General features: G+C 42.4%; 1 protein-coding gene across 1 annotated transcript; it reads right to left on the reverse strand.

The window, feature by feature from the left end:
- Positions 1-209: 209 nt before the first annotated feature.
- Positions 210-12,513, reverse strand: LOC139433047 (neurexin-3b-like). Its single transcript, XM_071201912.1, has 5 exons — positions 12,304-12,513; positions 6,934-8,059; positions 886-903; positions 480-506; positions 210-223 (listed from the first exon to the last, which is right to left on the reverse strand). Exons 2-5 carry the CDS (start codon positions 7,628-7,630, stop codon positions 210-212), a joined length of 756 nt encoding a protein of 251 aa, XP_071058013.1. The 5' UTR covers positions 7,631-8,059; positions 12,304-12,513.
- Between the last annotated feature and the right edge of the window lie 1,335 nt (positions 12,514-13,848).

A 13,848-nucleotide genomic window follows, 5' to 3' on the forward strand; every position in this document is an offset into this window, starting at 1 on the left:
GTCCAATATGATATAACTCCTAGGGATACTAAGCCGTTTCTTCCACATATACCTTACCGTACTGTGGGACACATTTTGTTCCTTATTTCCCCCTCTATATCTCCCATTAGTTTTCCTCTAAGCTGTCTCCCCTCATTGCAGTGATTTCCTTATCCTCCCCCCTCCCCTACTCTGTCGCTGCAGAGGTCGAGCTGGAACAGTGGATTGTGTCACTGCATGTTAGCTGTGGAACAGTACAAAATTATGTAATACTGGGTGAAACGAGGGTGAGGAGACGCCTAAAGAGAGACGAAGGTGAGGTGAGGAACATGCCATGCGACGCACACAAACCCTCCCACTTCTCTGCAGCAACAATGGGAGTATTGCAACACACAAATGCACACGGACAGGTAGCGAAGGCACATAGCGTCACATAAAGCCACAATACCAAGCCAGGCAGCGAGTCAACAAAAACACAAACAACCATAAGGACAGAATACCTTGCTCTGCCTTCAGGTGTGCGAGGCCTTGAGGAGAGAATTTCAGAGAGGCACAGAGAGAAAATGTTCAGAGTGACACACCAATACTGCAGTTGTATTGTCATTATGCATGCTTTGCTTTAATGGCAAACCATGGCTCAATCATCACACTAAAAGTCAAAGCTTTCCCAAGTGCATGTAAAAAGCTTTCTCTAGAAACAGACCAATAAAGAGAGCAGCACGGTATGTGAATATCAAGTAGCTCTGCAGGTTGTTAACTGAATACATGTCAATTAGAAAAGACATCACTGGATTACTTGTACATTTCTGTCTGCCTTAATGCATAAACATAATTTAAATGACACTTATAAAAGAAATGAACAACATTTGGTACCATTTCACGTAACTACTCTTTCTTGAGACTCACCTGGTTTTCTCTGGACTGCTGTGAATCAGGAAAAGAGAGAAAGAAGAGAAAAAGTCCTAAATTAGCAACACACACCAGCTTCGTTTGCATGTGGATCTATCATGCAAAACACACTTCTAAGCATTGTGCTACATGTAAGGACCAAAGAGGTGCCCCTTGACATGCCTGATCAGAGATAACCACTTAATCCCTGTGGAGAGAAACACGTACACATTGCATCTGTCCCGTCCTCTCAGGGAATCAGATTGACATATTCCACTCTTTCACATTTTCGAATATTGTTAGTGACATAATATTCTGCTACTTGTATCACACAGAGTGCCTCACACACATTCAGAGGAAGACATGAATCCAGGAGGATTTATGGTGTTGTGAGGTTTGTGGATGCTCCTTCAAACAGACCCATATCCTTCTCCTCCATCTTGTGTGTGCCTTTAACCCATACACTCAATCTTTTTGGTTGCACTGCTGACCCAAATTCCACATGGGGTTTCTCAGGGGAATGCTCACTGTTGGATTTCTGCAGATCACAGCATGGCGTGGCAACACAAAGATGGCCATAGTGTGAACAAATAAAATAAGCCACACATTAGATTTCATCCCTCGCGGCAAACATGCTCAGCAGGATCTCACCCGAGGATGACACCTTGTGGTTGTCAAACATGTCTGATTTAGGCCACATCAAAGATCACTGTGTGCACTCTGACTCAGTGGTGGTTAGGAGTTTTTACCAAGCATCCTACTTTAGTTTCAAAACCTGGCGCTGTAGCCTGAAATGAATATTAATATATTGTGATTTAATAGAGCTTCCCAATTTTGCAAAAAAATGACTTTCCAGTAGTATTGAAATATATTGCTTTTTGATTTGCAGTGTTGTTTGAGGGAATGCTATTTGTTGGATGAATATGTTAAAAATGATCACGGTGGGAAGAGCATCTGTTCAAAACAAGGATTTATTTAATAATTGTTTTAAGGTCTAGTCTTTAGAATACAGATTAGGCTACCACAATATTTAACAAACAATAATATTTTAAAATATTGTTCCTTTACTTGCGATTTGGATATTGCACTCTAAAACATTGATTAAGACACATTTAAAAATATATCTTAATCAATATGGACTACATTAGATCATTCAATTGATATCTGATATGATTTGACTGTTTTGATCTCTGCAGGCTTCAAAGAGGCTTGGCCTGTATTCCACCACTGGATATGAATGGTTTTCCTCTCCAAAAGCATTTAGTCCTTGGAACATTTTAGGATTAACTCAACCGAGGACATACATATACCATTTGAGAGGAGGCGCATAGAGACAATACTGCAGAAGGAGTCCGTGAAGGAGAGGCAAGGTCTCCTTTGGGGAGTCTAAAATGGCTGCTACTTCTCCCATAAGAATAGGATGACATTGGGAGAGGCAAGGGAAGGACGAAGCATGGAAGAGGGGGGGGGAGGGGAGGTAGTGGCCAGCTGATGGACAGCAGCGCAGCTCCAGCACTCGAGAACGCATGAGTACCCCTCAATGTATGCCCTCTAATGATCAAGTGTTTTGTTCTGACTGTGCAAATGCTCTATAAGTGTGCCTGTCTGCGTGTTGAACGCTTACTTGCCCCATGTAGATAAAGCCCTTTCCCTTGATGCGGCAGCGCCCAGAACAAGCCAATGTGCCGCTGTGGACATGTGGTCCGAGCGTAATCCCCTGCTCTATTTTACCAGCAGCTTCACCACTCTAATACAAACATCATTTTCAGCTTGGGCACTAGACACAAATGCCCTCTGCACTGGAATCAGGCAAGTCCCTGCACCATTTTTTCCATTTTTTTCCCCCCTGACCTACTTTTTATAGTAAGATTATTGTAACTGTCATTTCCATGTCTGTTTATTAATCCCCAAAGATAAGCCTGAAGGCACCATTTTAGCACTTGCTTAACAATTTGCTTGCCCTAGCCTTCAATTACTAGTCTTCCATCAAACCAGTGAATATGTTTTTAGCAGATGAGGCCTTAAAGTGTTCATTACGAATGCAGGATGTGGAAACGGGAGATTCTTTTACATATTCATTAAACCATCCTCTTAATAACCTTGACCTTATGCATAACTCATTGTAAGTAGAAAACCCAAAGGTATTCGGGAGACTTCATAATGTCACCCTAGTTAATTGAATTGAACCGAATGAGGGTATCCAGATCATTACCATAAAAGAAACTGATATTTGCACAGTTAATGACAGGGTCCGAATCAAGTTGATATTAAAGATGACTCCGCAGAAAGACGTATAGCTTAACAGTTTGCCTGCTATGGCGGACACGTGTGGAGAGGGAGTGTTGAGTGGTGTCTAATTTCAGCTCGTTGCCCTGACACAGTTAGTCACACAGATACATCCTGATCCAACAGGGAGGGGCGGCTGAACATGTGTTTTATGGCCGACTGTTTGTGGTGCTATAAGCTGCTATCCGAGATGGAGGGTTTGGGAAGGGGCTCTTAAAGAGACAGGACTGGAGAGTCGACAGGATGATAGGCATACAACTACCACTACAACCTAAATTGTTTATATTAGGAATGTATGCAACTCTGCCTATCGTCCAATGTGCCTCCTCCATGCGCCTTGTTGGAAAAGGCCGAGCTCGGGCCATTGGCTCAGGGAAATGACGCCCTGCCTGTCTTTGGAGAAAATCATATATATTCTAAAAGAAAATGATTATTGATGATATGTCTGAAGCAAAGAATAACAAAAGAAGTAACCTTTATTTTTGTGAACATATTTTTGAATTTATAATTATTATTTATAATTATTATTGTCACTATATTTTTTAATATATTCATTTTTTTTATTATTATTTCTATGATGTGTATGTCTTTGTCTCAATGTGGTAAATGTATACAAATAATGGTTCGAAAAAGAGGGACAGGACTGAATTGATGATGTCACAGCAACTAGCTACTGTATGCCGTGATGTAACACATGCACAATAGAAATATGCAACCAGTGTCGGGATGGGTGTCCTTTAGCACAAACATGCTCCAGCCTGCATCCACATCCCATGTCCTCATCTCACATGTTCATTCTGCCGACTCCTCATATTTCCCTTCTAGGCCAGTAGGCTAGCAGGCTACCATTAGCAACACGGCTGGCGAAATGCTTCCAAGGCCCAGTCCACTCAGTCAGTCAGCCATCTGCCCGTTTTAACGAGCGGCTCCGGGGCTTGTTGCTCTGTGTCCGTGTGTGTGCGTCTCTAAATGTTAGTGTGCATGTGCTGCTGCGGCCATGCAACACGATAATGTAGCGTATGAATATTCACAGGTTTGACGGATCGCTTTCATTGCTCATTAATAAACCTCTTTATCTACAGTATGCCGACAACACAGGTGTGCTGAGCAACTGTTCGCCTAACTGCAACCACATAGAGATCATTGAGAACATCCCCTGAAAACATTAAGTGCTAGAGGGTTGCTTGAACAGCAAGTATTATGACACTTGCAGACATGTGGACAAAACAATTCAAAAAGAAACTGCGATAGTTTGCCGATAGACAGTCTCAGTACTGTTTGTGCAGGCGTTTTCTGGGCGAATGAGCCATCTCTGCTCTCATTATCCTCCTAATTATGGTTCAGTGTCTCTGTGGCATAATCAACATCAGCCACATCAGTTAATGGGGAGGCAGAGAAGAGCAGACTGATCAGCTGGGAAGCTAATATGACTTCCTGGGATGCTCTTTTATAGCTTGCGAACAGAAGAAAATGGATGTGCAGATACTGTAGAGTGGTGCGGTGATGACTTATTTCTGTAGGCCAACCCTGAAGTTAGCATCAAAAGCGCTCCTCGACAAAAAGCTATGGGGTTTTTCCATTGGATTTTTAAATATTGCATAAAATCTAATCTGTGGCAAACACGTTTATGATAACGTTTGTTTCAGCAGAATAAACTCCACATATTAGCACCACTGTAGTTTTGAGTGTAAATGCTATTGAAAGGAGTAAAAAGCTAACGTTAGGCGATGAACATACATCACATGTACATCACAGTTGCACTTGTGTTTGCGGTGATGACATTTAGTATTCAGTTTGTGTTAGCAACCGCCATTTTAAGTGACATCGAAACTTTAGAAATGCACAAGTTCTTAAAACAAAAACATTTCTTCAGCTTGGTTATCCACAGACTTTATTTCAAGTGTCTGAGCAAAAGCACTGAATTTGAAACGATCGTGCTAAAATGCAAACTCATTTCTGGGTTTTGTGACTCATTCCTGCACCACTCTGTAGATGTGTGTGTGAGAGGGAAAGGAGGTGGGCAGGGGGTCGGTTCTTCCTCCTGGGTACAAATGAAGGTTCCAACAGGCCTGTGGTGAAGGCACTCGTCACACTTGCTTTGCCCCAGGCTGAGATGTGACCATGTCTTGCATCGTCCAAGCTGTCTGGCTGAGTAGCAATGGCACTCCTAGAAGTGTGGTTGTTTTAACAGGAGGATGTCATAGCTCCCCTGTCAGCTCTCAGGAAGCTCTGAGACAAATAGACCTCCTCCTCCTCCTCCTCCTCCTCCTCCACCTCCACCCCTCCTTCATCGACAGAGGCAATGAGCAAAGGGGATGAAGCGAAAGGGGGGCATGTCCAGTCGGTCCGCTTGACTGCTCTGCAACCAGCACATCCCGTGCTGTCCTGAACAGTGCCACAGGCTAGAATGGGATTTAAGCTCCAAACAGCTTCGTTTGAGCAGCAAACCATGAGGCACGTTACGAAACTAAATAGAGCAAAACCGCTGCACGGAAATCTGAAGATGCTTATTTCTAAATGCATGATATATCATAGCACGTAAGGGTATCAGACACAGTTTGAAATAGCTCGCAAACAGCGCTATAGGATTCAGTGAGCATTCCCCTGATCTTTGGCAAAATGGAGTCATCCCTTAGCCATGTCAGTGAACTTGGCAGGAAGTGGGTCAGCAGTGGAGGAAATTTGACATGGGTCTGTTCACACAAAAGGTTATTCTTTACAGTCCAAAAACATGAAGAAAAGGCGTGTAAGATCAAAGTGAAAATGGGTATTCTTTGGTTTTCTAGAAGCAGTACCGGGGTTATTCTCTTTGTCAAATTGAGCCCAAGGCTATAAGCAATGGCATGTTCTGAAAGATGTAGGCTTTCAAATTAAGTAGGCTTTGACCAGCAGCAAAAAAAAAAGTATTTGGAAAACAATGTATTTCCTGGAGATGTAAGGAAGCAAATTAGACTTTTCCTCTGCATAATGTCCCTCTTAGTATACATACATATTAGCCTAGAAAACTAGCATCCCTGTGTCTTTAAAGGTGTGGAGAAGAAAGGAACATTGTCGAAAGAGCTGCATATCATTACACTCCCCATAAAAAGAGATGACCTTGGCACAGAAGCAGAGGAAAAATAGATAGAAGTTATTTCTCATCCAAACTGTGTGTACCTTCAGGTCCCTGCACCACCTTGAAGGAGCTGAATACATTTGATGGAGAAAAGGAGAACCGAGTGCTGTCATTTCAGTCATATCAGCTAATCCACCGTATTCTCATCAAAAGTAATAACTGTGAAGGCAGAGGAAACGCTGAGCACATCAACGCCAATTTAACTCCTGCATGAAATACTTTCCAAAAGAAGCTGTGAGAGCAACAGCCTATACATATTGTATATCCTGTGTATGAGGCATTACAGTATCCAAATACATGTGAGTATAGCTGCCTGTGCTTCATGTAAACTTGAGTAAATGCTACATAGCAATCGATGCACGTTTTACAAAGCGTTTCATAAATAAAGTTTGGAAATCTCATTCAGCACTCATTTTGGATGGAGCAAAACACATTATGTTTAAAGCCGCTCAAGATGAAATTATTTTTACTTTTTAACATCTCGTGAAAAAAGCAAATATGAGGTGTTAAAATATTTTTTTTAAGTCTTTACCTGGATGCATTCGGCAAAAGCTGCCATCGGGTCAGTTTTATATTTGTAAGGAACCCCTGTGAATTCTTTTTTTACAGATGGAAATCAATATTCAGCGCTTGACACAGAAAGCTCTGGAGCCAGCCCCTCTTACCTTCTGTGCAGTATCGACCCACATATCCCGTTCTGGAGCAGTCACAGTAGGTTTCTCCATCTGCCAGCAAGCAGATCCCGCCATTCTCGCAGGGGTTCTCCGTGCAAAGGCCCATCATCTCCAAGCGTACCTTCTGACTATTGATGAGCGTTGGCAGCTTACTTCCATAAACAAGGTCTGTGATAATTCCCTTGAACGGTGGCAGCTCACGGACAGAGGGCAGGGTGATGGCAGATGTGCGGATGTCCGCTGGTAGCCCTCCCAGGAAGAGGTCGCTAACGATCTTCATGAAGCGTCTCTGGGGCCGCACGTCTTCCGTCTTGGTGTGGCCATCCACGGCCAAGCCAGTCCTCAAATTGTGCCTGTTGATGGCGGCGAAGTGCCAGCGGCTGTCGTTGACCATCTTGTCCGAGGTGATGGTGGTCTCCGCGCAGTCAATGCTTATGCCAAGCTGTAGCTTACCCTCGGATACGGCGAGAACTAGGAAGTCGCAGTAGCCGCCGTCGTCGAAGTACATCATGAGGCCTTCTGGTTCGGAAGTCTTGAACTGAAATGTCAGGTCACTTCTGGAGCTGGCGTCCCAGCGCAGGTAGCGAGCCCACTGACCTTCAGAGCCAGTAAACTCCAAGCCTACGCTCAGGCCCAGCACGGTACTTAGCAGCAGGAGGACATGACCAGGCAGGCTGTTGGGATTCATCGTAGAGAGTAACAGGATGTACCAGAAGACGTTTAAACTGGGGATAGATCCTCAAAGTGATAATAACATCTGGCTGAGCTCCAGGGTTTATCTGATGAATGTTATATTCCACGTAGATAATTTTACAGTTAAGCGGAGAAACGCAATATCCGGTTTTTTTTAATTTATGAGGCAGATCTAAGGTTGATAATGGACGGAATGTAATTTTCTCAGCCAAGTCGATTCAGAGATTTGGAAATATATCCAATTTCCACACAAAGTGGACAGGTGAAAGTGCAAGGACGAAGGTGATCCTTAAGGAGCTTTGTCAGTGATTCAGAGCTGCATCTTGGGATTTTTCTTTCAGGCGACTACCTGGATTGAAGCACATGACCTTCATCGTTGGTCCGGTTCCGTGCCCCATGGTTTGACCTCCAGCTTCGGACACACCTTTGACAAAAATGCAGAAAAAGACAGATCAATTTAAGGTAAGACAAGGCAAGTGCTTTACAAAAATGAAAAACATTCAAACAACAAGAGAATTATTTAAAGTGGACCTATTATGCTATATTGGAAAAATATATTGTAGGGCCATACCTATACAAAACATGTTTTTTGCTTAAAATACCAAACAGATCACCCATTGTAGCCATGCCTCATACTGCTCATACCCCTCTTTTGCAGCCCTGTTAGAGAAATGCGGATTTTGGGTCCTTAGCTTGAAAAAAAAAAAGAGGAGGCGGAGCTAATGCCTGATCAGAATTATACCGGAGATAAAGTTCAATTCTGCTGTGATAAAACGCCATCCTGTTCTAAACCACATCAAGGATTATTTCTGAAATATGTATGTATGGAGCTCAAATGCTTTTTCTCTTGCGGGTTTATCACAAGGTGAGTTCCTTTTTTTATTTCCTGCTTTTTAAACATGTGCTCTCCACAGTACAGGTTAGCTCTGTGTGTTAGCGAGACTTGCTAATGGAAACAAAGACGAGATTACGTCCAAAACACGTCAGCCATTGTTTCTGATAGCAACTTTCTGTGGGTCCGCTGCCGATTTGACGTCAGATCGGCAGCAAATCTGTATCCGCTCGTTGTACCCCCGTTTTTAAAAGATTTGGGTACGGAGGAAAAGAGAAAGGGTTTTATTTGTTGACGCTGCGTGAGTTCCCCGACACACCGGGGACACTTTATGTATAAAAGACATAAAAAAGTGCATTTTGCATGATAGGTCTCCTTTAAGCAAGATAATAAGGATTTTCAATGTCAGTTGGCATGAAAAGGTGCCACCAGCAGCTAAACTAAATATGTGGTTTGCTTACAAATCAATCCCAAATCGATATAATGCTATTTATTACAGTAGCTATGCAAAAAAATGGTAGGCAGCATTTTGTATTTTTCTTACATAATATTCGGATATTTGAGTGAAATTAAGTCAGTACCAATTAAATATGCTCTTTAAATTAAGAGAAATCAGTATTATGCTAGTAAGTAAAACATACAGTAGTGCTTTACAGAAGGGCAAAATCATGACTGTGAGTTCACATCATCACTAAGAGGGTATTGAGAGCACCACTCAATGTAGATTTGGCTCTCCGTGTGGCCATAAGGGATAGCACAACACACACATTTAGCAGAGGAAAGAAAGTCGACTGTGAGGAGTGAAAATCCATTGAGGTGAGCCAGAACATGTGTTAAGCCTCCCCCCAAACGTTAGCCTACTATCAGTCAGCTGGGATCCTGATAAATATGACGAATTATCCACCGCCACTTTCTCTCTCATTTGCATGTCTTTGGGGTATTACAATCATAAACAGCTAATGAAAAAGATGTTAGGATCTTACCGCTTCACATGCTATCACTATTAACATTTTTAAAAGGTTCTTCCAGTGAATTCAAATTATTTCCATCACTAAAACAGGGATGACACTGGTATGGAATATTAACTAGCTACACCTGTTCTCACTCAGTTCTATTTAAATTTGCTCAGCAGAGCTAGAAATGATTCACATTGCGAAACCTTATATGTGTGTGTATTCTTCCAAGCCTTTGCCCTTGCAATTGTTTTGGCAGCGGGCTGCCCACCAGACAAATGCATTGTCCAATCAGACAGTAGCACAGAACCATGCAACACAATAGGGCCTTTAACCACCTTCCCTGAATAGTTAATCTTGCTGCAGCAGGCGAGCTATTGAATTCTAGTAACTGATACCTATGCTAATAAACTGTGTGTGCACGCATGTGTGTCCCTGTGCAGGAGTGTGCATGTGTCTCTCTGACATCACAGGGTTGCCTGGCTGGATAATTGTCTTTGTCTTAAAAGTGACTCAGTGAGACAGCAGAGAGGTTAAAAGGTTCTGTTTGGTGGAAATAACCCTGAACGCAGCTGTGTCAATCAACTCACCAAATAGAGATGTGTCTTGTGTGTGTGCCCTTTCAATAAGAAAAGCTTGATCTGCCCGTGTAACCCGAGACTCCAGTCTCGTATGAACATTGGCCCTGGCCTCTATTCAATTAACACGAGTTATTGTGTGTATTGCCTAACTGAGGCATCAGGTGTCCCTGTGAGCCATTCATGTAAAAGAGAATGCTAACAATGCTAACATGTTCTCGATTAGTTAACTAAAGCACTCAAGGGGACTTCTTTCCTACAGTGTAAGAGTGATAAATACGTCACGTAATTCACCGTAAAAACAACATATTAATTAAGAAATAGTGCTGTTTTATATTCATTAACTTGACAAGACATTTGACACGCTGAAAACCCTGTTAATGACCTTACCCTCCAACTTAGCCTGCAGGCTAAGCTAAATGCGGCTATCTGGTAAAAAGTGAAATTTCACACAGGCTAGTTATTAAACATGCCCTTTAGCTAGCCCACGCTTGATAGCACCTTTAGCAGTCTACACTCTGGAGGGCTAAAAAGGCTAATGAAGAAGCTATTTTTGGCTACTGTTGGTAACATTTGTGTTTAATTAGCATACACTTGTTTTTCTCTAGTGGTTACAAAAAAAGGCCAAGCATTTGAGAGTGGAAAGGCATATCTACCTTGGCGTCCTGGACCCTCAGCAGCAACGTTAGCTAGCTCATGTTCTTGATAGACAATAAGTATGCTACAATAAGCATATTTCCCGGATATAAATATGCGTTGAATTATTAAACAGAGCAGGATATGAGATGACCTGCACGGGATACCGTCACTAACTGTCCATACATTATGCATTCAGGCTCAGTGTTGAAGAGTTATTGACATGTTTTGTAATAAACTAGCCCCCATCACGCACTGGACCCCCCCCCCCCCCTGTCCCAACTCTGCTCCCTGTCCATCACAAACTTCAGCCCGGAGGAACGATTTAATCCGACATCAGTCACAGCAGACAAGATCCTGCATTATGGAGTGTGTTCAGACCTGCTGGTTGAAAAGTGAGGTTCAGGGTCTTTATGAGGGCACCAAGCGGTCAGCAAGCAAAAAGTGAACAATTTACTAGCCAATAAAACTTTCTTTTCAGGGTGTGCTTATTTATCACTTGTTATGTCAATATAGGCCTATGTCATCATTAATACATTTAACCACGAAATCGAAATCAGATGGTTACAAGGGATGAATGAAACTAATTTGGGGTGGGGTTCTACACATGACTGATAGTTCTTTCAAGGTAATTTTAACTACACCCAAGCTGCACGACACCGGCTCTTCGTCGTCATAGAATGAATTGACACGTGAGAATCATTCTTTTCTTTCTGTCACCTAATGAGCATCAACGTTTTACTACTAAAGAAACAGGCATTTAACCAAACGTTATAAATGAGCTTCTTAATATAGCAGCAATCGTTAAATACTTAAACTGGGCACGAAGTCACTTTCAACTCTGCAGTAAGCAGAAGGACAGAAGTTCTGCCGTAATATTCAATTATAGTGATGTTATAGTTTCTATTGAGAGCCTCGTCGGATCTGTCAACCCCAAATATTTATGTTTTCACAAAATGAGTGCAATATAACCAATGTTGAGATAGCACTAATCGTCATGTTGACTAGTTTGTGGATTATTTATAATCTTGATCTAAGAGTAAAGCGCTCAAACCGAGTAGAAATCCGAGCCGCAGCCCTGCACCGATGAATTAAACAGCGGACAACATTTTCCAGCTTTCCCTCTGATCCTCGCACGGTGGCAGTCTGACTGTTGCTCAGGGGTTTATAAACCCTTACTCCAACAATTACGAAGCAGAATTTGATCAGGAGTCTGGTTAATATTGCCATGAAATAATTTCTGAATCTTAAAGAAGTTCTGGCAGTTTATGCGTTCGTGTTTAAGGTTTACACGCAGCTGTCCCCACTAAGAGACCCAATTCAGCGACCTGAAACTTCCCGTGTCAACGCTCTTTCACCACAAATATATTTGTCACCATTTCAGCACCGATAAGTCGTCGTCTCTTGAGATGTGGTTTCCTTACAAATAACCCCGCTGTCATGTGGTTAAACTGCTGTTGCGATCTTTAAAACTAATCACCGACACCATCCCATTGCGCGTAAATCCACATTGCAGCCCAAACTCATCATCTGATTCACATAAAAGGAATAATTTTGATGAAAAACTTCTGAATCAAACAACTCAAGTATAGCCTACCTTCACATAACACCTAATGTATAATGGATGTAAATACAAACTATCGAATAGCTTAGTTTAATCTGCTCTTACCTTTTAGCGCAGCGAAATGATTCCGGACGGATGAAATCTATGGATAAAAATAATAAATAATAACCATCCAAAGGGAAATTCCACCCAGAAGCCGGAGTATTTCTAAGTTATAGTCGTGACGGTGAGATGCTGATGCTGGTGATGATGAGGTTATTATAAGTGAGGCGCGGTGGAGGGAAAGGCAGCGGTCCTCCTTCCACTGGCTCAGTGAACGCGCATCTCTCAGCTCGACTCGCGCAACTGATGATGGGACCCTGGATTTCTCCCACACTGACGCGCTGACCCGCCTTCCAAACAGTGCTCTGCACGGTGGGGAACGAGGTATTCACATGTGAGAGAGAAGAAGAAAAATAGCCCCTGTGGATAAATTACCACTTTTGAGCAGGCATCAGTTCGGCACCTTGGACAGCATCCGGGTATTTTACATGTTTCCCCCAGAAGTTCGAATGTCAGGGAGCTGTCCAAGGTGCTGAACCCTGTCAGGCGTGAAAGAGGCCAGGATGTAGAGAGGAGAGGAATATGTGCTGTTCCCCACATAGTACCATGACACTTGAAACTGTTCTGTGACATTTCCTGTTATAGCTTGTTTCATTTCTGTATATCAACAACTGAACAAAGGCTTATATGATCACACGGATACTGGGTTGTATCACACATTAACATGAATGTGTATATATGTGATATTACATTACATTACATGTCACATGTTAGACGCTTTTATCCAAAGCGACTTACATACTCAATACTGTGGACAAACCCCACAGGAGCAATTTGGGGTGAAGTGTCTTGCACAGGGACACAACGACATGCTGACTGCAGTGGGGTTTGAACCTGTGACCCCATGGTCCGAACACCAACGCACAACCCACTGCACCACACGCCTCCTGATATGTGTCCTCTTTCATGCCAACTTGATATCATTGTCCATCACATGGCGTTATTTTGATCCCACCACCTCTTCTACAAGTATCCTTCTGCCGCCACTGATGATAAGTGTTCTTGCTGTTTCATAACACTAATCAAAATACAGTTTTCACAAAGTGCTACAAAAAGAAAATACATAACAAGAAAAACCTCATGCATAATGAGAAGATAAAAGGCAGGAGAAAGAATAATCAGCAGAATAAATAGACTGGTAAAAATACAAAAAATATACAATAGTGTGAAAACAAATGGGTTGAGAAATCTCAGGATTAAAAACATCATAACAAAACCCCATAACTAAGCACTACAGCCAGGGTATTACATGAGTGCTATGGAACTTAGTCTGGGTCTTGACTTCAGGTCAGTAAGTAGGGTTATGCCTGAGGGTATTGACCTGATCTCCAACTTAAATCTGGGCATCAGACCAAGTTTAAACATCATAAGTGCTTGAAACATATAATATGCCTTGTTGCTAATTCTGGAGATACACTGACTTTTTCTTTGGCACAAATTCAAAATCCTAGCTGATGCATTGATAAATACCTCGAGGCGAGAGTGACTTTTGACTGAGGCAGGACCGGAGGGAGATGAGAAGAAAAGCATCAATGAACTGCTCGTGTT

The sequence above is a fragment of the Pseudochaenichthys georgianus genome, chromosome 24 (genome assembly GCF_902827115.2).
Source record: "Pseudochaenichthys georgianus chromosome 24, fPseGeo1.2, whole genome shotgun sequence".
In the NCBI taxonomy this organism is placed as follows: domain Eukaryota; kingdom Metazoa; phylum Chordata; class Actinopteri; order Perciformes; family Channichthyidae; genus Pseudochaenichthys; species Pseudochaenichthys georgianus.

Coding starts and splice junctions, on each gene's coding strand:
- LOC139433047 (XM_071201912.1), bottom strand. CDS start 7,630: ATGAATCCCAACAGCCTGCCTGGTCATGTCCTCCTGCTGCTAAGTACC.